The 25,935-nt window shown below is 39.8% G+C and overlaps 1 protein-coding gene across 2 annotated transcripts; it reads left to right on the top strand.

Annotated features, from left to right (window-relative positions):
- Positions 1-7,860: 7,860 nt before the first annotated feature.
- On the top strand, positions 7,861-18,001 carry LOC124308899 (acanthoscurrin-1-like). Of its 2 annotated transcripts, XM_046772060.1 has the most exons (7): positions 7,861-7,976; positions 8,803-8,846; positions 9,112-9,376; positions 9,472-9,911; positions 14,174-14,494; positions 16,324-16,609; positions 17,496-18,001. In XM_046772060.1, exons 5-7 carry the CDS (start codon positions 14,189-14,191, stop codon positions 17,585-17,587), a joined length of 684 nt encoding a protein of 227 aa, XP_046628016.1. In that variant the 5' UTR covers positions 7,861-7,976; positions 8,803-8,846; positions 9,112-9,376; positions 9,472-9,911; positions 14,174-14,188; the 3' UTR covers positions 17,588-18,001. The 2 variants fall into 2 exon arrangements, with proteins under 2 accessions (XP_046628016.1, XP_046628015.1); XM_046772059.1 differs by lacking the exons at positions 7,861-7,976; positions 8,803-8,846; positions 9,112-9,376; positions 9,472-9,911 and adding an exon at positions 13,376-13,467.
- Positions 18,002-25,935: the final 7,934 nt, after the last annotated feature.

Raw genomic sequence — 25,935 nt, forward strand, 5'->3', positions numbered from 1 at the left:
TTTAACGGTGGGATTAAAATACGTACCTGTATACCGTTTCTTGTTTGTTTTTTTTTTCAGGTGTAATTTTTTTGTATCCATTTTTTTGTAATAAAATTTGTAAAAGAAACACGTAAAAGGATTGAAAAAAAAGAGAGAGAGAAAAAACGATAAGAAAAAACAATGCGGCGTAGGTTGAACGGCGGGATTCACCTCAGTTTCAACGTCTCGACTTTCGTTAATTAATTACTCAGCAATTAAAGGCCTAGGATTCTTACACTCGTACGTTATACGCGAATGTAACAGAAACGAGATATATAATACATTCCCACGCGATGATCTCGTAATCCTTGATACGCAACGCACGCGTGGGTATAACGCCGATTACTTTTAATGTTTCACTAGTGAGTCTGTGCATTTTATTGTGCCATTTTTTTCCCTCGATCTTCCATTTCACTGTATAGATATATAAATATCTATCGTCGTGTAACATAGGGGAAAGTATGAATAGACCGAAAGCGTTTATTACTTTCAAGAGAAGAATTAATTCTTCTACATTGAAATACATAATATATTGTACATATGTAGATGAATTATACGACTAAAATAATTAGCGTGTTTACCTACATTGTCTTTGTTTCAAACAAAGACGTGATATTAAACGAAACCGGCAAAAGTTCCATGAGAATTTAACTTTTCTCTTTTTTCACTTTCAATTTATCGTCATCAGTTCGCCTGTCGCTATCATTTACGACTGTAGAACCAAAAACGTTGAACTCGAAGAAAAATTAACGAATTCCAATACACTTGAGAAAATGTATTTGACTCGTTCGAGGCTTCCGAGATATTTTTATACCACGTCTTTTTTTCGACATAAGAGAATTAATTTTGTCGCCTCGTAATTGGAGAATAAAAAAAAAAAAAAAAAATGGATACTTGAAAGATTTAGTATAGACAAACTATGCGTTGTTGCAATTGTTGCAACGATCATTTTTATTAACGATTTTAACCTGCTCTGTTTTTAGACATAAAATCTTTCTTACAGTTGTATCATAATATTAATTATATTTCGTTCGTTGTATTTCACATATTTGTAGAATCATACAACGATTGGATAAAAAATCGTCAAACGGATTGAATCACACAGAGACTAAACTAGACAAGCTAGTTGGCACAGTGAAACAAATTCACAACTGAGTTGGTCTGCAGAATGTTTACGCGGAGCAAACTTCTGTTTGCAAATTGTTAGTGCACTCAACCGGGAATTCTTGCCAGACCGAATCTGGGTACGAAATAAGTTCAGAAGCAGTTGGAACGGCTGCGAGCATCTTTCAGGCGAGGGAAACGAGGAAAAAGAAAAAAAAAGGGCAAGGGGGGGAGGGGAGGAGGATATCCGGCTCGAAAATTGCGGAAGTCTGAAAAAAAAAAAGGAAAAAAAAATTGGGGAATACTTCGTACACGTGAAATAAGAAGGAGGAAAAGCTCACGGCAAAAAAAGAAGATCAACGATCAAATCGAAGCAAAAAATTATACACTGTATAAGAAAGATCTCGTTTATTATATTCACCAGAAAATTCAAGTAACTATTTTACAGGATTTTTTCAGTTAAATCGAGCCTTAACGTTAACGGATTGTTACACCAATATGAAAAATTATGATAACAGTTGTGAGAAGATTTAGTTCGAGCGACGATAATCGAAAAGAATATGAATAACGCACGCTAGATTTTTTGGTCAGAGCTAGAAAGGCATTTTTTAATTTGTAACTGAAAATCGATTTTTCTTGGTTACGGCAGAAATGTAAATAATTAGCGATCGCAGAGTGAGCAAGACTGTAAATTTCTCTCCGGGATAATGTTCCTGCGCAACGTGGCAACTGCAACTTATTGTAGTATCAAGACGAGTAGGTATTATACACGAGTGCAGTTCACATGATGCAACCGTTTGAGCTGCATCTCGAGAAATGCCCAACCCACCTCTTCATTGTCACGTATATTGAAGAGCGAGTGTTATAAGCGTGTGTTTCTCTGTAATACATCGCAAATTCAATTAGAGATCGTATCATTTTCAGCAACACACACGGTTTAACGTACGTGTATAGTGTACGTGCTTTACACATATGCCAATGTACGCGTAACTCTCGGGGCTGTAATTAAAGTGGAATAGGAGTTCTGACTCGCATGTAGGTTATATATATATATCTCGGCTTACTGTTTGGCAATTTGTTAATTAATGGAGTATAAACCCTCGGGCTTCCGCCTCTTCTGCCCAATTGGCTTGATGCGGGTTAATTTCCGAATCCTGACTCGGTTTTCCCGGAATAAAAACTCTGCTTCTTTTACCAATGTTTTCCTCTTTCTGTATAACAATGAAAATCGAGGATAGCCGAGTATGTGCGTCAAATCCTGGAATTGATCCACTTCGAAGTGAAATCTAGGCGGGAGATTCTCCTTTTCGCCAAGTTTAAGTTCTTAAAGAAAAAACCAGGGGATTTTCATAAACTTTTAGAGTCGATTCGCGATTCATGGAAACTATTGCCGATCACCCGACACAGCGTACAGAGATACGCATCGATTATAGACGGCCGGTGCGGACGCAGGGAAAAAGAACCGTGATGAGCCAGACAAAGGATATAAAAAATTGAAGAGAAAGTGAAATGAGATTAACGCCGAGCGGCGGTGTATAACGTGTAATGTGTATGCAAATTACGCAATGCGTACTATGAGGCTACGTATATCGCGTCTAGGATACGTAACAATCGGCCGATTTTCATCTTTTGGAAACAAACGATCAACCACCCTTGAAATCCACCGTCTACACCTCTCTCGCTATCTGATGACAGTTATTGAAATCGTTTGGAATCTATGAAATCACAAGAAATTCTTGCTGTTCGTTTCGTGAAATCGTTTGAAACCCTCTGACATCGTATAAAATGTTTTAATATATTGGAAAACTCCGTAAGATCTTGAGAATTTCCTAAATTCTTTGAAACAACATGAGACTGGAAATCTGATGAAATTATGATGAAAACTCGGTGAAGTCTCTCGATATTCTGCAATTCTGAAATCGAGTGTGCCCAGACACAAACTGATCAATGATTGACCTCTCAAAGGTGGCGAGGTGATCGGTTTCCGTTGCAGAAAGAAAAATTAACGATCGAAACACCGCACGATGCCCAGTTCCTGAAAACGCCTCGATTCGCGGACTGCAGTGATGTCAAAGTCAAAAACAGCAGGCGACCAAAAACTGTTTCGCTTAAGCTGTTACCCGGGATTCCGCGGTTCCCATATGCGGCTGATCGAGTAGTTCACATCGGGTTTCACTCAGTCGGTCTGAGCCTGCATCATCGCTACAAACGAATTCGACGTCAGTGCGACGCAGCATGACGACGGGATGGAAAAGCGGAAACAGTTTCACGAAAATAATCGCGATGTCAATATTATTCGAAACGATTTCGCAATCTCCGAAATCACACTAAAGTAAGTAATGTCGAAGTAAAATTCTGCCTTGAATTACAGAAATCTCATTGTAATGTTAACGAAATCGCGAGAGATCACCTGATCAAAGTAATCTCTCGTAATCACTCAATAAAATCTAAGCAATCGTGAAATATTTCAATCACGGTGTTACTTTTTATTACTGAGGAAGAAAGCGAGTGATGCGAATGAAAGCGATACAACATCTCAGAGCACAACAGCCAAAGTACAAAGTGAGAGCCGTTTTTGGTCTATCATGCTTTCGACTCGTTTGGTGTAACAGGATGTTGATGATGACGACGGTGGCTTAACCGAGTTGCCAAATTGCGGATTACGGAATTTCGGTACTGATTACAGGATGATCGAGTGAGTCGTTACGGAACGGCGGTTAAATATTGGGGAGGGGGGGGGAGGGGGGGGAATTAATACCTCACACTCGGGTTGTTTCCTCCGCGGATAATTTCAGCTCTACGGTTATTACCCGCTCGATTCGACGGAACAAAGTAATGAAAATCCCATCGCGAACGACGGCTAATTTCACTCGACACGTTCAACGTCTCGGCCCGTTAACAATCTCCCGTAAAGATTATACCAACACATTTCCGACTCTGGCACACCGCTGATTGAGTAACTGCTGATATCGAGTTCAGAACATGGACCTCAGACCGCGCTTCGAGAGCTTTCGTGCGAATTTCGCGCTTCACCGAAACCGAGCTCTTCTCAAACCGCGTAAAAATTATCAGAACAAGCGTAATTGGCACAAATTATCGATGCACCTTCAGCTCGGAATATCGTTCGGAAACGGAGCGAGGCACGTTTATTATCCGAACTAATAAATGTAGTAAAGCGTCGAGTCCAACGAAAGGAAAAGTAGGATGGACTGAACAGAAACTACACACGCAGAGACCGCTCAATGATTCTCAAAGGCATCTTCGGGCTAAGACCGTCTCTTGGCTTAATGCGACCGGTGCTCTGAGATGTTTGTACCTACCGAGAGACCGGAGTAATTTGCGATGAGTACAGTAAAAGGGAAACAGATTGGCCGGATGACCCGACTAGCGCTTCGAGCCGTGCTCTTATATGCGGAATGCTCGAGTCCAACGTGGGCTTTGCGATGCAATGTTAGCAAATTACCAAGGCATATTCAATCCGCGCGAAAAACTGAGGACCGATCGGTGCATTTATTTATTTATTTATTTTTTCTTCCATCTTTTGCAGTCATCGTATTTAATGGATTTTGTGTCAAGTTTTTTTCCGACATTTTCTGATAGCCGTTCTCACATCGTGATGAATATGGGGAAAAAATTTATCGATTCGGTGAAAGATTCGTCGAGTTATGCGCGTAGGTGAAAATTTTTATGATAGATACTTTTTCAGAAATTTTATCGTTTCGTCGCTGATGTAATTTAATGGAAAATAATGAAAGCTTAATATCGATTAGTAATTATACCGCACGATTTAATCACATTGAAGAAAATCGCCAAGTTTATTGCCTTGAAAAAATTGTAAAAATAAACTTTGCCAACGGCAGTTAACTTTATCTTGATTTATGTGATTGAAAGAATTTTTAATACCCGGGTTGGAAATTTCTGTACGAGTGGATTTTGAGAACAAGTTACGGCTGATCAAACTCAACAAAAAGAGCGCGGCTGGTTGAACATTATATGTAAATAAGAATGCGGATGTTGAAAGAAGATTTGTATAGACAGAGGCAGATAAATTTAGAATACGAAACATCAATATTACGCCTCGGAATTTCGAAATTTTTCGGATCATTTGATATGTCTTGAAGGTGAAACGCCACGTGCACGGAATTATTGACTGAATTTAATTTTCACTCTGTCCAATTTACAAGACGACAAATTGTTCTAACAAAAAAAATGTCACGTCGATGAATTTAGAATCACACTTTAATGTGAAATGACAAAAAAGTTGAATGGATCTTTGATCTCCACAGTGTTTGAATTATTTAGAAATCACTGCGATCCCATTCTGACCTCGAAATAAATGTTAAAGATCACAGGCTTGAAAATAAAAATTTGGTAAAAAACCAAAACGTCCAAAGAATAATACAATCAGAGTATCGAAATATCGATAATGCAAGAGAATAAATGGTAGAATTCATAAAAGGAGGATGTGAATTGAGTATGAAAATTCAAAAACACCTAAAATTAGTAAAAGCGTTCAAATAATCAAAGTCAGCGAAAGGATGAAGAGTTTGCAATCATTTCTGCTGGGTGAAAAAAAAATCGCAGTCATCGTTTATTACGCTTGCCGAATAGTATAAGAGATTTTATGACTTGACGCGAACTTGGAGCGAAGGAAAAGAGTCAGGAAATATCAAAAATTGGTGGAATTGTAAAAATGATCGACATTGGGGAATAACGAATGAATTTGCCGACTATTGCTGACTCGGAAAATCCATAGCAGTTCTTCCTTCATGCTCGAATTGCGTTCAGAAATAATTTGCACGGTCTCGAAACGCGGAAGATTTTTATCTATGAACCCGGATGTATCGTTATTTTCTTGATACATCCTAACAGTCAATTAATACTCTCAAATTGTTTGGCGGTAACTAGAAATGGCAATTCCACACCAATCAGTCGTTTCGGAATAACTGGCGCCCAAATCCAGCCCAAAAGACTACGGCTTGTCAAATGATAATGTAACTCTCACGGTCAACAAAACATCGTTATAACCGTACGGCGCTTAAATAATTTTACGATCCCAGTACAGCAATACAAAATCGTCGGCATTTTTAGCCACAAAAATTGAGGGAATCGGTTACCATAACTTAGAAGCAGGCTTGAGTCGAAACATTAAAAAATTTCTAGACCGACAGATTGTTGGAGCGCTAAACCGAAGTGGCTTGCTCATTTTAAGATTAGAAATGGAACGAGCATTTCTATTGCGTTTGAAATATTTTCACAGATCAATTCACACGCAACTGATTTACGGGCTGAACAGAAAAATCTGTAACCACTACTTCGAATTTTGAATATCTTGTCCAGATTCTCTCGATGCTAATAAAAAATTAGCAAAAGAAGCAGCGACTACAGATGATCCCAAATGGGACGAGAAAAAACCCACGGAACTTTGCTCTCAAGTCAGAATATGATTCTACATGAAGAATACGTTTTGCGCGCTTGAATAACTCAAATGTTGAGTCGATACAAAATATTTTTGTAACGCGTTTCATTACCTACTTTAACCTTCGAGCTCTTGACTCGAAGAAACATTTATTTAAACAAACTGAATTTGTTTTGGTACAAAAATTTCATATCATTTAAAAAAAAAACAATTACGGTGCCGTCAATCAAATTCAATCATAAAATTGCATGAAAGTATTGCGAAGATGCTGTAATTATGTTGAATATTATGCTGTTCAATTTGATTTCATGAAACATTATTATGGCTGAGATAGCGCCTTTTGAGTTGGAACTTTGGAAGATTATGAATAAATATAACCACGTGAACATCGGATCATGAAAATTTTCATACGTTGTAGATTTGGATTGTAGTCACACTCTGGATTCTCATAAACGTTCGATTTGTTTGAATATTGACCGTGTAAGAAAACCAATGTACCCGGAAATTCATCTTCAATAATTGTATCGTCTTAATGAAAAACCAAATTTCAATTGGATTGAACTGAAAAATATCTATCAATTAAAAAATATACCTTGTTCAACATTGAATTAAATTCGATCAGCTTTTTCTGGTGTATAAAATTCTTGAAATTTTTCATACCCGACGTCCAATTTTCGAGTTGATGGATATGACAAGAATGCGAAACCGCGCCAGTCGAATCCAAAGAAAAGAATTCTAGAAAAAGAAAATGTATATCAAAAGAGACAGTATCACGCAATCCCCATCAAGTATCGAATTGAAAAAAATATCTGGCCATAAGGTGAAAACGAATATACGAAACCAAACGCAGCTTACGCCAACTGGAGATATTTTTTTTCACCGCGATTGTTAAAATCGAAGGATGAGAATTCGACGGAACGGAAATTTTTTTTTAAGGCGACGGTATTACGCAATCCTCATTAAATGAAAGAACCAAACAAAATTATGGTCACGAGGCGAAGACAAATAAATAAAGTGGAATTCTGGTTGCACGAACTCAAGATATTTTTTTTTATTAATACTAATAAAATCGAAAGATAAGAATCCAACTAAACGGAAAAGAATTATTACAGCAACGAATTGTGCAACCGTCGTTAAATGGAGTGGTAAAAAAAAACTTTGAGTCACGAACCAGATATTATTTTACGTTTATTGAGTGATACGGAAAGGCGTCCATTTTTACAATCACTCTCGGACTTGAGGCAATCTTTCGGAAGTAATTTGGGGGTAGTCTGGACGGTATAAATACCGAATCTCCGGCCAACGTACGACACTGACTCACTTCTTCCGAAGTACCTCAACACTCTCAACATGAAGGTTGTCGCCTCCCTCGTCTTTGCCGTCTTGGTGATCGCCCAACTCTACACCATGATCGAGGCTAAGCCCGATCCCAGTAAGAACAAACATTTAATACTAATAATAATTATTCTTAGAATTGCGAGTTGAAATTTTCTTTACCGATTGAAGAAAAGTACAATTTTATGAGGGTGGTTGTGGGATCCGTAGAATGAGGATGGGGTTCAATTTTCAAATTTGAAAAGTTCCAAAAGCACGAAATCTCCAAATTTTGGTAGTGCAACTTAAAGTAAAGAAATCAAATTTCTACGAAACACCAAAATCTCGAATGGTGTGAAATTCGACGCTCAAAGTTTTGAAAAGACAAAATCCTGAAAGGGCATAAATCTGACAAATCAAAATTTCAAAAGTGCAAAAATGAGAAAATTTACAAATTTGAATCTCCAAGATTTTCGGTTCTATGAATTTCTGGCTTGGAGAAATTTCAACGGTTTAATATTTCTTTGTTTTGGATTTTCGATATTTTTACGTTCGAAATCCTGGTCATTCCGATTTTCGATTTTTCTCAATTTTTACACCCACTCGTTGAATAAACTACGTTGCGTGGGCATATTTTAATTTTCAGAATCTTACTCCATCAAAACTTCACTTTTCGGAACTTTATTCAATCGTAACTTGAATTTTCGGAATCTTACAGTTTGAAACTTTGAGCCGTCGGTTTTCCGACCATTCGAAACCTTGTTGTTTCTTCAAAGTTTGATTTCTTCCCTTCAAGTTTCACCACCAAACAATTCGGAATTTGACACATTCGCAACTATTCAAATTCGGAACTTCAACTCAACACCAAAATATTCATTCGTTTTTTCGTCACGTATCAGCTATCGATATTTACACGGTTACTGTAAAAAAAATTTATGTTCCAGGTAAGATCGTCTATCTCGCGCCTGGTGGCAAGTGAATGCGTAAGGTGAGTTTGAAACAAGTCAGTCAGTTCACAATTAAACTCGTTGTCATTACAAAAATGTCCGTTCAGGCCTCAAGTACTTTCAGGCTACAAAAGCGTTCCGCCTATTTTTCCTACAACTATTAGTGGTCGTGTTAATTGTTTTACAGAGTTTTCGAATAATGGTAGATTATGACGTTCCTCCTGTTTTCGACAAATCAAAATCAAGACACAAAATAAGAAATACTGTCGTCATTACTAATCCTTTTCAAATATTTACCTGTTACAGCCTGTAACTTCGAACGGTAATTGGTCTTGAACGTTGACTATAATTAAAAATGTCAATCTACTTGAGTCCAGTTGTCTCGAAATAAGTGACGTTCACATCCAGCCCCGAAGACCAACTGCGTATAAAATAATCATGTAACTCTTGGAATCAATAAAATACTTTTTGCTCTCGATAGCGTTTAAACCTACGAAAAAATGCAAAGTAAAAATGACAACCGAATCGAGAAGCGAACGAACGGCGATAAAATTGAAAAAATATCATCGATGTAATCAAAGCACTATTTAAAAGTCCAATGAAAATTCACAAAATGCATAAAACGTTCGATCACAACATTAAAAGTTCATTTTTTTTTTTTTTCAGGCATTTTGTTCATCGATGCTAATTCTCAACTTCCTTGATACATGCTTTACAAAACGGTACAAATACAGTGTCAACTCATGCGAAGTTGGATGTTCTTCAAAAACCCGATAAGAAAAAGCAGTAAAAAGAATCTCAAAAAATCTTGATCCTCACAATCTTAATAAAGTACGATTTTCGTAATCAGGACGATATCCAATCGGTGCAACAATGACTCCGAAAAATGCGTCTCAAATCACTCGGATATATTATCGTTATGTTTGATTTTTGGGTTGGCCGTTGCCCGGACCATTGTTATCCGAATAACCATATCACATCGTTTTTGTATCATAGCTCAAGTTTCGTAACGATATTGCTAAGCATGAAAGCCTGCATCGAGATGAGATGATCCCGCATCATCCAGATCGCGATCTCTTTCACGGAGTGGATCTTCGCCGTAACTGGCAAGTCATATATTTATTACCGTAATTTTTCTAAGCTTTTTTTTACAGCCAGAGTAACTGGGCTCGAATCGTGAAGCGCGCCACTCATCTCTCATCGTTAATTGCTGCTGGCGCATTGCAGGAGAGAAGAAACCTTTACTCGTAGATCTACTAATCGCAACTCATCCTTGCGGTTCAGATCCGCCCGAAGCCGATATGCGATCTGGAAATTGAAATTACCGCACCGCGGTATCTGGAGTGCAAAGCATCTTGCGTAAGCGGTTAATCATCGGACTTGACATTTTAATGGACGCTGTTTTCCAAGGTTTAGTATCCCGGCTGCGCCACCTTTGATGTCAATTAAATTCGGAAAAAATCATCCAACAACAATGAATGCTAGTCGAGCGAGATCCTCGATAAATCTTTGAGCCATTTTACGCAACGCAGCGCCTGACTTATCGCTCTTTTTTCACGTCTTGAGGAATCCTTACGACACGTTTATTACGAACAAGGAAACGTTCAGAGGTTTTTATACCGCGAATGGTTAAACGACGTTCAACCTAACTCGGAGCGATTCTCCTTGAACGTGAAATTCCGACGTCTTGAATCTCGAATCCACGTTGCGGAAATAAATTGACGGGAATTACCGCATGTCCTAGGACGTTTCACCGAGAAATTTGCAGAGCCAAGGATTATACATCTATAAAATTTCACAACGAGCGAATTCCTCGCCGCGGGAGACAATTGCATCTGTCAATTGGAACTGCGGTTCGAGAGTCTGTATTTTTTATTTTAATTTCTTCTCTATTTTCACCAAAAATTAGAGACATGTCGAGGACAATGTCCTTTACACCCGTGATGCAGTTCGGTTTTGGGCATAGCGCGTAATGCGAAGACATTCGCAAAAGTTTGAGTAACAACGCTGAGTGACGGACTTGAGCGAGAAGAGAGGAGCCGAGAGGAAAACAGGAAGCAGGAATTTGTTGGCCGATTGGAAGACAGGAGATTTAAGGAAAGAGAGAATATTGCGTCGTCGTCCGCGGCGAATCGTCAACTTTGACATTTCATTGTAAAATGTAATTAAGAAAGTTAACCGATAAAACCCGAGGAAAATCACTCGGGGGCAAAACGCAACGAATTCAACGCCGGAAGCGAATTGTCGGTGACAAACAACTGCATCCCACCTCCCCTGCCCCGTGTTTGTTACAAAATTACGCCACTCGTACTTCATCGGTAAACAATTACTTGACGGAATCGAGCAGCTGCACTCAACAAAATTGCTCACTTTTCGACAGACTTGAGTGAATGAATTTTGACGCTTGCTTTTTCACAAGGATCGGAAATGTTATGGCGAAGAATTTAGCTGCCATAACACAGCTCGGTAAAGAATATATAAATATTTTTCATCAGTTTATATTGAAATGAATAAATTTTGATTTTGTACATCGAATGATAACCAAAATCTTCATTTATTACTTGTAAGGTTCGCTCTTGTCTTTTTTACGTTGATAAATAAGACCGATCAACACGAATTTTGAATCTGAGTTTCTAGATGTCAAATTTTCATTTCCTCTTCGTAACTAATAGTATAAAAAAAAAGGTTTATTATATAAGATTTGATGTTTTAGAAATCCGAACCTGTATTTTCTCAAACATTTGTTGTAAGTAATAGACAAACTTCGGTTTTGCAATGAAGTCACTTTTATGCTAAAATTTGAAAGCGAAACCGAAGTTTGTTGAATTATTATTCAAGATAAATGTTGGTAAAAATATATAATTATTTTATGAATCCGAAATCTCGTTTTGGTTTCTTAAAAAGCAAAGATCAAAATTCGACATCTATAACCCAAACTCCAAATTCGTTCTGAACAATGTGATTCAAATGACGTAATTGTTGATGGTACAAGCTGACATTCGAAGTATTCTTATTTCGCAAAATTCGCTTGCCAAATCGGGTGTATAATTCTGAGATTCGTGGCTCGATCCATGAAGCGCATAATTTTCTGCAGCAGCGTTTGCAACCATGTTCGGTAATTCGAGTGGGCGGATTATTTCGGCCCGTATAATAAACGTTTAACATGCGGTGCGTGATATTCGGCCCCATGAGAACTCGTTAAAGTTAAAACAAACGTTTTGCGCGCAGAAACGCTGACGACTTTCGCAATGCGTTACATATTCCACCCGACCCACACACGCCTATAATTTTCCCCATACGAGTGGAAAGTATAACTCTCCTACGTGATGAGAGAGTTCTCTGAAAAGGAACGAACGCAGGAGTGAAGTAATAATCATCTCACAGCGCGCACGATCTGCCTGATTATCCACGTCTCATCCCGACGGAGGAGATGATCGATCGATCGGTCCATCGATCGATTTCCCTCTGCGGACTCCAAAGACCCGAAGGATCGATCTTCGGGTCACGTGGTTCACGGATGATCGTCACTTTTCCGGGCTAATTGAGAGCGACGTAGTTTACACCGCCGGAAGCTTCCGGTCTTATATCTCAAGGACGAGGATCCGCCAGCTAGCGGGACGAATCTTCGGTTTATAAGTCGTTCCGAGAGGACGTGAAAGTTTCTCAAGTTCTACACTCAGCGACCCTCCGCAACGACCGTAAATTGATTCGTAATCCCTTCTCAAACATTCGGCTAAGAGGATATTCTGCTTTCCGGATGGCAGATGTCGCCCAGACTTCCTTTTGTCTGGGAAAAAAGTCGACCGAGTCAAGTTGAAGTCGCTGTTTTATAAGGGAGGAATAAATAAACACGTTCGACTTTCGATGCTTGGTGTTGGAAGAGAAACGGAATTAAATAAAACTCGTGCTATTATTGTTCGTAAATTGACACAACGTTCCAGTTGGTCTCAAGTTTCACGTTCACGGGAATTTCTCGCTCCCGTTAAACAGGTTTTAGGTCAGAAATCACGCTGATCCGAACATCGTCAGAGCGTTTGTTTTTTAAATAATGAACCACATTGTGATAAGGTACCCATTACAATTCCTCTTCGATTCACCCTCTTCAGGACACTATCGAAATGTTGAATCGAACGGCGTAAAAGCCTCGTCATTGAATAAGAACGTCCCGGCTTGATTTTGAATCGATCCTTGACAAAAGTTCTCGAGGAACGTTTATTTCCTTGAGCAGATACGTAACGCGGCGTTTCGCAAAGGCACGCGCCACGTAACGAAGGTAACCATTTTACGGATACGCTGAACGCCACGGCGAGTTATAAATAATAGGATGAAGGTGGTGTTTAAAACCAGAGTATGATGAATTGGCAATCGAGCGATAATGTAACTGAACGAGCAAATTGGTAAATCGCGGTGTCGAGCATGCGAGAGACGAACGGATGGTCGGTGCATAATGGAGCTGCATAGCAAACGTGCAGTTTTCTGCAGCCGCATAGTGAAGGGGCAAAAAAGCCGCTGCGGTACCCCGATTCCTCCGCCTAGAACCGCGTGCATCATCGCTAAACTGTAACAAAGAATCGGGCAGGTATATAAGCTCGGCGTTGGATCATCTTTCCAGTTCGCCTGGACTCTTCGTTCACAAAGCATAATATGATGAAACGTCTTCAGGTAAGTAAGAAACCCAACGCGACGTTGATTTTACCAGCGATTTGCGATTTCATTTTGTCAAGTCCGCGATAATGGAAAATCTTTTCACCCTGAAACGGTAGAAGCGGAATAAAAAACTTCATTAGCTTTTAGGAATTGTCGAAGAACTCTTTGTTCTCGGGTACCTTTCTACATTTCATCGTCTCATTCATCCTACGTCAACCCGCGGTCGTCACGCGGATTATAACCATCGAACGATTCGTCGAGACGAATCGACAAGTCATGCGTTTCATTGATACTAGCAAATTACTTTCTGCACTCGATGTATTCCTCGACGAAACAAAAACCAATTCTTAACTCCACCAGTGTGAACGTTGTTGTTAATGGAGATTGAGTTCACTTCTGGACTGAAAAATTTCTTCATCCTGTACGTACTTTCTTTGATCATGAAACGACACATAGGTCCATTGATTTTCTCTTTGGAATCAAACATCAGGTTTAGAACAAAGACAAATATTCCGTTCTTATGCCTCCATAAGAAGGTCCGTTTCCTTATCCATTCTTATCGTCGACCATGAAAATACCAGTGTCAAAGATCAACGTAACTTCTCTTCTTTCGACCACGAAAAGACCGATCCACAGATCTTCTTTTCAAAATACGTTAAAATTCAGCCCACTTATCTCGTTTCTCATACTGTTTCTAACCTCGTATCGCATTCTCCTTCAGAATACAGGGTTGCTCATGGTGCTGGCGTGTCTAGGAGGGTCGGTATCGGCCGGTCTTTTGCCAGGCGGTGGAGGAGGTTACCAATACAACAGGCCCGGAGGACCCGGAGGATCAGGTACCAATGGACTGTTTGGAGGTGGAGGCCAGAGGCCATCAGGATCCTACGGAGCTCCTGGTTTTCCCGGAGGATTCGGGAGTCCAGGAACTGGATTTGGCGGGGGGCCAAGCATCACCGGAAGTGGTTTCGGCGGACAGCCGTCCGGATTCCAGGGACCGTCGAACATTGGTGGCGGGTACAATTACAACAATGACAACGGCAGGGTGAGACAATTGGAAGCATTCGTCCTTGGAGTGAACACCCTTGGCAAGATACTGTAATTGACCAATCGGTAGAGAGTCGGTGATCAGAACGACTCTCAATAAGCCCGAAATCGAAACTGTGTCCTGCCTTGGTTTCGTCAATTAATGTCCTTGAGGATGTACTGGCTGAATACTTTATGATAAGATAATAACCGGGGAAAAATCGTCCGCAATAAAGACAATAAGTAATTGAATTTTAACAATAATAATTCACAAAAGTTATCAATGAATTGTTTGATCAAAACATTGTTTGACAAATTTTTAAGGAATGTTTTTTTCCTTTTTTTTTTGTCGTGTGAAATGAATTCGTTGATTCTTCTGGAGACACATGAATTTTTGAAAGAATTTTCTTATGATTTTCAAATATCCGTTTCAGAAAATTTGTAAAGGCTGTATTTATGAAACTATTTGACTGTAATTTACAACTATTTTGAATTCACGATTTTTCCGAGATTAATAGAAATTTTTAATTTTCAAAAACCGAAATTTCAAAGCAAAGAGAAAATTTTTAAAAAATTCAGGTGTATTCAGAAAAATTAACGGATTCGCTTCACATGACAAAAAAAAAAAAAATAAAACATTCCCTAAAAATTTGTTAAACAATGTTCTGTTCAAACAATTTATCGACAACTTCTGGGCATTATTATCATTCAAGTTTGATTTTATCATCGTCTTTATTGAGGTTGATTTTTATTTTCAATTTTCATTTTATCATAAAGTATTCAATATTGTCGACGAGATTCACTTTCAGTTAAGAACGTAGAGACAGTACATCCTTAAAACTTCTATAACGCAAAAAATTCCAAATTCGTGAACTCGTGGCTGACATGCAGACAACTGTTGTCCGATTAGTCGGCTTAATTTTCTCCCGTGAAATAAACGGACATTACTTGGCTACGTAGTTATGTGTCGGTTGGTATTCTTCCGTGGTAAGCCGTGAAAAAATTCTTCGCACTTGACTCGGGGAATTTTTCCTCATTCCGAGTGATGAACGAGTCGCGTTTCGTCTCGTCGTCGGTGATAAGCGTCGAGCTGAAGAGTCGCGAGCTGTTCTCACCCTCGAGTATCTCGCGAAAAAGGGTAATTCGCGTAGAGCTTTCCACAAGCGCGGGATGCAAATTTCAAAATTACCATTTTTGAAACCCTCATCCTCCTCACCACACACTCGATCTACACGCGGGCCGCGAATGGTGCTCGAATTTAATTATCCAACAATCAAGTTCGCCATCGCTCACCATGCTAATCGAACAAAAAACAGCCACGGATTCACCCTAAATCCACGGGAATCAGGGATTTTTGGCGAGCAATGAAAAGAGCGAAAAAACCGAATTTTCAAACGATTTTCACTGGGTTAAAAAACTATTTTCATTCAATCGCATCTCGTCGAGGTTGGAGAACGTTTTTCGCTCATAAGTCAGTAGCCGCGACCTGCCGGAGGCACCAACGAACCCGGAAGTTAATATCGGGAATAATTCATTCCCCCGCGTAGTTATAAACGATCGTTTCAGCAGGTAGTCTGCAAACGATATCGATAAATCATCAGCGGCCGCAGAGAAATCGGATCGGTTTTTAGGCGCCGCCTTCGCAATTAGAAATGGCAAGCTCTGGCATTTCTCATCTGCACAACGCTGCGGACAACTAAAACCTAGGTACAGGCGTGTCTTTGACGTTGGATAAACCATCGATTAATTTAAAGACAAATGAATTTTGTACATATAAATACAGACGAGGAGGATGACAACGATTGAGAAATAAGATTAAAATTTTTTTTTCAAACTTGGTTCTTTCAGCCGAAACCCTACAGCTTTCAATACGAAGTGAGAGACCCGCCGACCGGAAATGACTTCGGCCAACAGGAAAACAGCGACGGAAATACGGTGCGTGGTGAGTACAGAGTCCTGCTACCTGACTCAAGGACCCAAATAGTCAGGTACACAGCCGACGATGCGAGCGGTTACAACGCAGACGTTCAGTACGAGGGTCAAGCTCAGTTTCCTCAGTTTGGAGTCGCCGGATATGCGGGAGGTCCCAATTACCAGGGTGGATTTGGCGCCGGTGGTGGCGGCCATCGCGGAGGTAAGGAAAAACAGAGATAGAAAGGAAGGAGGAGCGGGGGAGGATTTACCCCTGGCTCAAAATCCCTCGTGTTAGAGAGTAACGAAAAGATAAAACAAAATCACTGCTGATATTAGGGAAAAACTAATTAACAAGATGCGGTAATTCTATCATTTCTCAAAGTCTCCGTTAATATGAAAGAGCGAAGCTGACAAACTGATTTTCTTATACTCTTAGCCCATTCGGTCATACATTTTTCAAATCAATACTTTGGCCTGAATTTTATTACTACGGGAGCTTCTAGGGGTCGCTGATCACGAATCTGAAGCCGGAGTTTGATTTTTAATTTCTGAATCCAATATGGCGGATGTTAAATTGAAATAAATAATCAAAATTCGATGGTTACGGCCAAAACTTGTTATTTGGGATTTGTTAAGGTTATACGAAGTTACAAGGGTCATTTGAAGTTTTAAGTGAACTGTGATATGGCTTTAAGTCAGATTGCTTCCCAAGAATGGAAAAAAAAAAAAACAGGTACGCTGAAGACGATACAGAAAATGCAATGTAGAAAAAGGAAAGGTATATATTTGTCCTGTTCTGAGAGCTTTTGCAAGCTCAAGTTATTATTTTTTTCAATACAATTTTTTTACAAAATAATGAAACGCACTGTTCGAAAAATAGAGAATTGATTGGCGAACTTTTCTCTTTTCTTATTTTTTTTCTTCTTCTTTTTCTTCTACTCTGCCGATAAGAGACAGGTTGCGTTTAATAAGCGAACGAAGTGACGCGCATAATTGGATACGTGTTTATGGGAGGAAGTTGGTTGTAATTACGGTTTCAATGGATATCCTAGAGAGTATATTAAGTATATTTTATCGAGGTTGTAAAATACTTGGTTTGGTCGCAGGTGGTATCGGGGGTGGAAACGGAAGCGGATTCGGCAACGGCGGGACTCCGAACAACCAATATTTGCCACCGGGTGCTGATTATGGGAAATAATTACCGCTGCTAATATACCTCTTGATATCCTAGACCGAAAACATAATACGCCGTGAGACCCCATCGCAACGTTATTGCTAGCTATAATTACCCAAACTCTCTTCATTTCTTTACATCTCCTTATTATCTCTTTCCTCGATATTCTTACGTGCATAATCTTATTTCAATTTAATTCGTACTCAAGGCTTGGCCAGTTCACTGTATAAATATATTTTCATGCATAAAACGCCAGTTTTATAAATATAATCTTATACCCATGTACCATAACGTATTCGTAACGTCGTTAAATCGGTTTTATTATTTTATTCTTCATTTAATACGTGACGAACGTAAATTTGTGTCATATAAATAAACGAGCAAATATTTTATTACACAAGCATTGTACAATATGTAATAAAATGTGAAATGAAAATATCCGCAAAAACTTTATGCACATCACTTCCTATTTTTTACAACTTGTACAATATACAATAACGTACATTATATACGTGTGCTGCTTGTGCGTGGGTGAAAATACACGCGATTGTTTATAATATTTATAATTCATCAATGAAATTACGTTAAAAACAACGTTTCCTGAGGTATAAATAAAAGAATTTAACCCGCTTGCAACAAATTTCGTACAGAACGTCGAGACGCTTTTCTCGAAGCTCGACCCCCTGCCACTTCTGCACCCTTCACTTCGACCCTTGAGTCGGGTGCTTCCGGTTCTCCTCGACGCATATCCGCATCCGTGAACAAGCAATTGTTTTCATATCGGGGTATTTCCCTCAAGCCGGAAATTGCCACGAGCTATTTCATTTCCTTAGTCTCAACTCAGTTTTCTACAGATCATCACTTTCGTCTTACATCGCGTTAAAACTGAACATTAATAATAGATATGAGAATAAACGTGGAACTAAAACGTAAATGATAATTCGAGGATCGAGGAGCGGCGAAATAGATTCTCCCTCTACTTTGACTCCTGAAAAGTTTCACCTCGAACCGGAAGTGACGCCGTTGATGCAAACATATGTCGGACCCCGTCCGCCGGCGTCACTGTAGGATTAGGGTAGTTCGACAAGGGTGGAAGGAGGGAGTTTCGGAAAGCTTATATTCTCTAATGAAATGCTTCTTGACGTTTTAAGTACACTTTTAGCTCGGCGGATGACTCGCGTTTACGGTGTCCAATCGGCTTTGCAAATACGTTACACTAATTCCAATTTATAGATGACAGCTATGAGAATCGGGAATCTGGTATTACGCTTCAGACGGACTCAGAATCCACGAGTTCAATTACAAAAAACCGTGAACCGTACAGTTCGGACGGAAAAAAAAAAAATCGTTCGGAGAACGAGGACTTAAATTTCAGCTGATTTTTTTTCTTAAACTAACGATGATAATTAAAAGCCTTGTCATTTGTGTATATTCTTCTGAAAAATGTGCGGAGAAATTTTTATCTTAAAAGTCTTTGAAAAGCGGGACGAATTACGCTGCCACCAAATTTCTTTTTTTTTTTCTTTGCACGGATAAAATCCTCTTATTTTCGTCCAGCTTTGCGTAACACAAAATTCCAAACGCGACGCGAAGAACGCTGTGGAAAAATTCTCTGCCAAGTTTCCTAACGACAAGTAGTTCTTCAGGGTCGAATAATTCCAGCACGTAACTGCAGGTACAAGTGTTCAACCAACAGGATCGCATCGATCACGTCCATTACGTACACAGTCAGCCGTAATCATTCCACAGACTCTAGGGATTTTCGTTGAAGATCAACTGCAGTGCTGCAGATCGGCGTGGTTTGAGAATAGAAAAAAGACTTTGGACGAAGTTAACAAATGAAGCGGGGAAGAAATCCCTGGGGAATAAATAACGAGCCAACCGTGATGGAAAGCTGCGGCAGCGAAACGAAGCGTCAAAAAGCGAGCGGAGCGTTACAACCGATCAAGTCAAATTCGAAACTTTCTTGCCGCGTTGTTTTTGTTTCATAGGAAAATTTCTTACCAGTCTGATTGATCGAGTAACGCGGAGCAAGCGAAGGGCGGCAATCCACTCGCCATGAGACACGTATAACGACACGGTGTATCAAATGTTCCTAATTTGTCAGAAACGTGAGAGATAAGGGAAGAACTTCTTGCCGAGTGGCTGTACAGCAGGGCGTAACACTCGGTGTCCCGTTCCTCGTGAATTTATGTGTACGTGATAGAGCGAGGGACCACGAAATACACGCAGATATTGCTAGAGCATGCCGGTGCAAAATAGAGACCCCCGAATGTGTGCGCATGGCGCTGTTATACCGGGAGAGCTTTTGCCTTGTATCAGCTTCCGGCGGGCGCCCGGGAACGAAACGGTTTTGTCCATTACCGAATTACCTCGTAGAGAGGGAGACGAAGAGGGATGGATAGATAGAGAGGAAGAGAGAGAAAGAGAGGGAGAGAGAGAGAGAGAGAGTGAACGAATAGATTGAGCTGGCTTCAGGTCGAAGTTGGAAACCCGGCTAGATAAACATCGCCTAGCCAGCTACATGATTCAACCGAGCTTAATTATGATCGGTAGGGATTGAGCTGTGCATCTAGCCTCGATTAAATTTCATCAGGTTCAACCATGGTTCGGAGGTAAAGTTTGATAACCGTCTACCCAAGAGCGGCCAACGAGGAGAATTTTGCATCCGTCGCTTCAGCCTTTTAAGTATACATTTTTTCTTTCAGTCAAATCCCTTGAAACTGGATATGTTAAGGTTTTCGAAGTCATTGATTTCAAAAATGGGGTCAGATTTGAGATATCTTCAAAATTCGAGATCGCAAATCTAATATGTGAGAATAGAATTAATTTTTATGTTTTTAGTCCACCATATTCGATCCATCATCTTGAATTTTGAAATTCTGACGTCGGGTTCGACTTCAGCGACCTTGGAAACTCCGCGGTAAGAAATTTTAAGCGAATTGAATAAATTTTCATACTTCGAGTCCGCTATATTTGATCCGCTATTTTGAATTTAAAAATTTCAACGTTGGATTCGTTTCTAGCCACCTTAAAAATCCAGGATTACCGGGTTCCACTTTTCTAGTCCTCTTAACCTTCCCGCAATTACATTTATTCTGTAAAAACAGGTATTTTCAACACTGTGTTTACTTATATCGCTCACTATATTTGCAGAATCGTGATAATCGCTGTCAAAACATAAACATTGACATTCTAGAAATCAAATTACGAAAAAAAAAAAAATAACAGCCACATCTGAAAAGTTGAGTACAAATCTTGAATAACCGATTGAAAAAAGATTTCTCATACATGCTATAGTCCGTTTTTATCGACTGAGATAAATGTCACGGCGGTGCGTATACCTCGATAATAATATAAAACGAAGGCGTTTTACTCCGTCGGTAAATACTGACTGCAGCGTCCCCTTAATCTTCCTTCCAATGTTGTGGTCAGAGGGTGATTTCTGTCTTTCGAGTCAGTCGAACACTGAAACTCGAGTAAACGGGACGTGCCTCGGATGTTTACATAACAGCCGGCCGGGTCCTGGCACGAATAAAGATATAACATATAATAAACGGCGTCGATCAGTCACTCGCTTTCATCGCGAGTCACGGATGCTCGGATCAGCTTCGGCAAGCGAAGCACTTCCGTGCGCGTCGATAATTGTCCGCAAGTGTGACGAGGGCACGTATAAGAGGCGTCGATGTCTTGCACGCCCGGTTTCCCTCGAGTTGGGCCCGCATTAAACCGACCCGAAGGACAAAACACACCCCCGAGGAAGTTCGCCACCCCCCCGTGAATTTGTCAATGACATTAGATCGTCGGGGGTGATGTTGGTATTATATTCCCGACGCCCTCGGGCCGATTTTGCCATTGTTATAGCCACCCTATCGCGGAAACACCTCGGGTAAGCTATGCCCTGCAAATTAACCACCCCCATTCCACCTCCCTTCACCCTCCTCGTCTGCCCTTCGATCCTCAACCCCCGATAGAGACACCCGTGACTAAGGACAGTGACGCGAGTCCTGACTCCCGGCGACTTCTGACAGCTGCTTCCACCCCCAGGACGATGCCGCTGGAAGGGATATGGTGAGTTACTACATCGACCTAAATCTTGTGTGTGATTTTTTTTTTTAATAAATCGCCGGCACAAATTGTGAATTTCTCGATGACTAGAACCAATTGCTAGAGGGTTGGGCACTAGAAATTGGTTTTTCAGTCATTTCATAACCGAGGATCGAACATATACAACCAAAAAAGCTCAGTGATTGGGATAGGGTTAATAACCGGTACACTTACCTCACAATCTCGGCTACTTTTCTCGTTCGAAATGCGATTTCACGCGTGTTTAACGGTAACAGAACGATCTAAAATCTCTAACCGCGGATTCAGAAGGTACACTACAACGCCAGCTAGCTGCAAAATTGAGGTGCATAACTTAGAGCATAGTTCTGGAACCGAGCCGAGATCGGTGATGAACCCAAGTTGAGAATGCTGGCTCTTACCATCAGCTCTGCGGGGGGCGAAAGTTGCCCACTTTACGGTGACAAATTCCCCCGAAACGGCATGAATTTGGCAGTTCAACTACGGTGTTCCGTAACTGGTTGAAAATTGACCGTGTGTGCAGAGAGGGGGGGGGGGATGATTTCGAATCGGGACCGCGAGTTTCGGGGTCTGAATCGATAGACGTTAGGGCAACCGTTCAGTGTTCCCCATGTTAATTGGTTGCTGTCTGGCTGTTTGCTGACAGGTAAATTGGGTATGAATAGGCCGGTTTCGTCGACGAGCAATTATTGAAAACTAACCAAACTCTAATTACGTTGCGGCACGCAAATATTAACGGGTTCCTCCACTGCGTCGGCGCCCCGAAGAGGGGCAGTATTGAGAAAAACTCTTTCTCTATGCCAAAGTTTCTGACGTTGATAATTCAGCCGACCGTCTAACCGGCCATCATGCACACCACTCGACTTCCAGTCGTGCCCGTACGTAATTACGTACGGACAAACACAAACGCGAACACACAATCAAGATCGTAAATCGCTTCGCAAACTTCCTCTTCGTCAATTTTCTGACGTTCTCTGTCGGCTGACGATGCTCAGGTAAAACAGATACATAGAAATAACGATGTCCTTTCATTATTCATGTCTCGGGAACGAAGCCTCCAATCATCCACCGATTACTTTTCGTTACTGGTTTACGTATAACGTAGGTTGAGGATTCATCGGTTAGTGCACAAATTGACGTAACGAAAATATCGTATCAAATAAAAGTTTGGACAGTAAAACTGTGCTTTACTTGTGTCGGGTTTCATCTATTTTTTTATGTTGGTGAAAAGTAAAGTAGATTAAACAGAGAAACGTGCGTTCAGAAAGTGGAGAAACTTCAGTTGTAATCGAGTTTTTTTTTTTCCATCACCTTAACGTTCCTTTTTTAACTTCGCATATCTCGATTTTCAGAGAAAAAGGATGTTAGTGTAATCGTCCTGAAAATTAAAAATTAAGTCTTCACCAGATCTTATCGTTTTTAAGTGTAGAGAATCACTTCCAATCATTTTCGGATGGACGTCTGTGTGTGATTAATTTTTTGTTAAACGATATCACGAAATCAAGTTACTGGATCGTAATGATTTTTATTTGAATCGATGCTGCTTTTCCAAACTTAGAAATGATTAGATTTTAGCTTTGGTCGGTTTAGTAATTTTCCAATTATTTAAATAACAGAGATTCCGAAAAATCAAATTAAAATGACGATATCTGAAGAACGGATGAAAAGATTTGAACGAAAATTGGTACCGTGAGGTTTTTTGGATCTTAAGTAAGGTTTGCAAAATTTAAATTTGGCGTACTCGATAAGCTGAAAGAAACCAAAAACATGTGGATTGTGATGAAAGCCGGTACTCATCGGTTTTTTGGATAGTTGATCACAAATCTGAAGTCATATACCGAAATCCAAAATAGCAATCCAATATAGTCGAAAAAAATTTTTGAAATATTCGGATCTCGGTACGAATTGGTAGACGGAGATTTTTTGGGTCACCGATAGCAAATCCGAGGTCACCCTTCCAAAATTTGTAATGGTGGATCCAAAATAGTGTTTCAAAATTTTTTAAATCGTAATATTTTCATGTAAATCTGAATTTGTAGTTCGAACTTCGAATTGGATATTGTTCTTTGTTTTTTCTCTACACTAAGAAATATTTTACTTGTTACAATAACTAGAAAAAATCAGTAAAACAGGTATCGTTAAAAAAAAAACTGTTTGAATATTGTTGGGATTACGAAAAACGAGCTATTGTCGATCCTTTTTTGGTAATTGCAACGCAAAATCAGTTTCTGATGTTTATTCTACTTTTTTAGTTAAGCAAGGCTTTAACGTCAATTTATCGTTGCACAAGCATTAAATTTTCGCAACAGTTACGCGAAAATCTAGCAACAGTGATCGTAATGAGAAAGAATAGAAACGGATACCAGACTTTCCGGTAACAGGTAGAAAACTAATTTTCATTTTCTACCTAGAACTATATTTTGTCGATTGTGGTAAAAAATGAAAATAGTTAAGGACTGAGCGGTAACCGGAACTAAAAATTTCTCCAAGTGTACGAACTTGGAACATGCAGAGTGAGAACGGGAAGTTCGAGGGCTGGCTCGTGGCCACTCTAAATCCGCTTCTTCGTTACGGCAAAATTTTACCCTCCCCACGATTGGTGGAGGATCCGAAATGGGGATGAAATACTAAGGTAATAAGAGGGTGACGTGTGTGCAGGGTGTATAATAAACATTCTCGTGACGTTTGAGAATTATACCGATTTTCGAGAGAGAGAGAGAGAGAGAGAGAGAGACAGAGAGAGGGGGGGGGGGGGGGGGGTAAGGAATAATTATCCGACTATTTGCAATGATCCATTACCGAAGGACATTACAGGAATTTGGCGAGTCCGTATATTCCGAGCCGCTTCAGCATCGTCATCGTCGTACCTGTCATGTCACGTCGCGTGCTCTGCCTTCCGCCGATGCCGGTTGTTATTTACCTCACGAAACTACGAACTGACGAACAAATCAATATACTACCCAGTCGCTCGGGGAGTTATTGCCCAAACGTTATGTATGGATATTTCTTTCAGGGAAAACGAATACGTGTCGCTATTTTCTCAATTTCGCAACACCGAATGAAATCTTTCTCTTGTCAATAAGCATACGTGCTGGTTTCCCGTGCTCGAAACAATTTTCCGAAAACGTGTTCTCGAACGCGTTCTATACGTACCGTTTCTGCCAAATGAAAAATAAAAAACGACCAGGGGACTTTGTCGATTTTCGACGAATTCCAGAAGGATGAAATTTGTTTTCATTTCACTCCGTTCATTCGGAACCAGTTGCTAAAGTTCTTCGAAGTTTCTCCGAAGTTTTTAAAAAGCATTGCAACTTTTTGATAAACTCCAAAATGAAATAGCATAGACTTTTTCACGTTTGTATCTTCTTTTTTTTTTTTTTAATAAATTTTTTCACCTGCGGGGTTTTTGTTCAGTTTTATTTCAACGCTTATCCCGATCTTAACTTTCACTTTCTAACGCCTGTTAGACGCGACTAGACAGACGCAAATGCAACTCACGTTGCCTGCTTGCTAGGGTGGAATGTTGTTAATAATAAAAATGATGTGTCGAGATTAAACATTTCGCTTTTGCAAAAAATTCAAGGAATTTTTCTTAATCGATTAGTTTGGAAATATTGGAGGATTTGGAAAACTTGGATGTCAAAATATTTCAAAACAATTTAACGTATACCTTCAAAGAATCTTAACGATAATACAGAAACAGAAAATAACGCGTTTCTGGTTGCGGGAAACCTGAAAAATTTTACATCGCATATTCATGACCGTAACTCGATCTCTCATTTTTCCATTCTCGCTGTAACCTTTACATCAAAAAATCAACGAAACTTTTCAAGTGGGTTATGCTTTTCTTTTCTAAATCGAGAAGAGAGGGTAAAAGATAATCAAAAAGCGTTGAATTATTCGTCGGTTAATTTTTGTTCCTTCTTGTATAACTCGGGAGAGTGAGAAAAATCTGAGGAAGACGAAAGGCGAAGGAGAATTTAAAAGGGAACAAGATATCGCAGGTCGGTTGCAATGACGGAAAGTGTAGCTTGAAAAATTCGAAAATGTGAATATTTTCGACGAAAGAAAAATGGAATCTGCGTCGTTATCCGAATGAATTGAACAAGTACCAGCTGTTTGTGTTGCAGGTATTAAATACACGATAATGCGGAAGAGCAAATTCGATACTCACGATTGGCAATGGGAGAAAATATCGGTCTCACAGAAATTGGTGTTGATTTTCGAGTATTATCATTTTCACAGACACGCGATACGTCGCGGTGTTTAATATCAATATCGACGAA

The sequence above is a fragment of the Neodiprion virginianus genome, chromosome 7, assembly GCF_021901495.1.
Source record: "Neodiprion virginianus isolate iyNeoVirg1 chromosome 7, iyNeoVirg1.1, whole genome shotgun sequence".
Taxonomy (NCBI): Eukaryota; Metazoa; Arthropoda; class Insecta; order Hymenoptera; family Diprionidae; genus Neodiprion; species Neodiprion virginianus.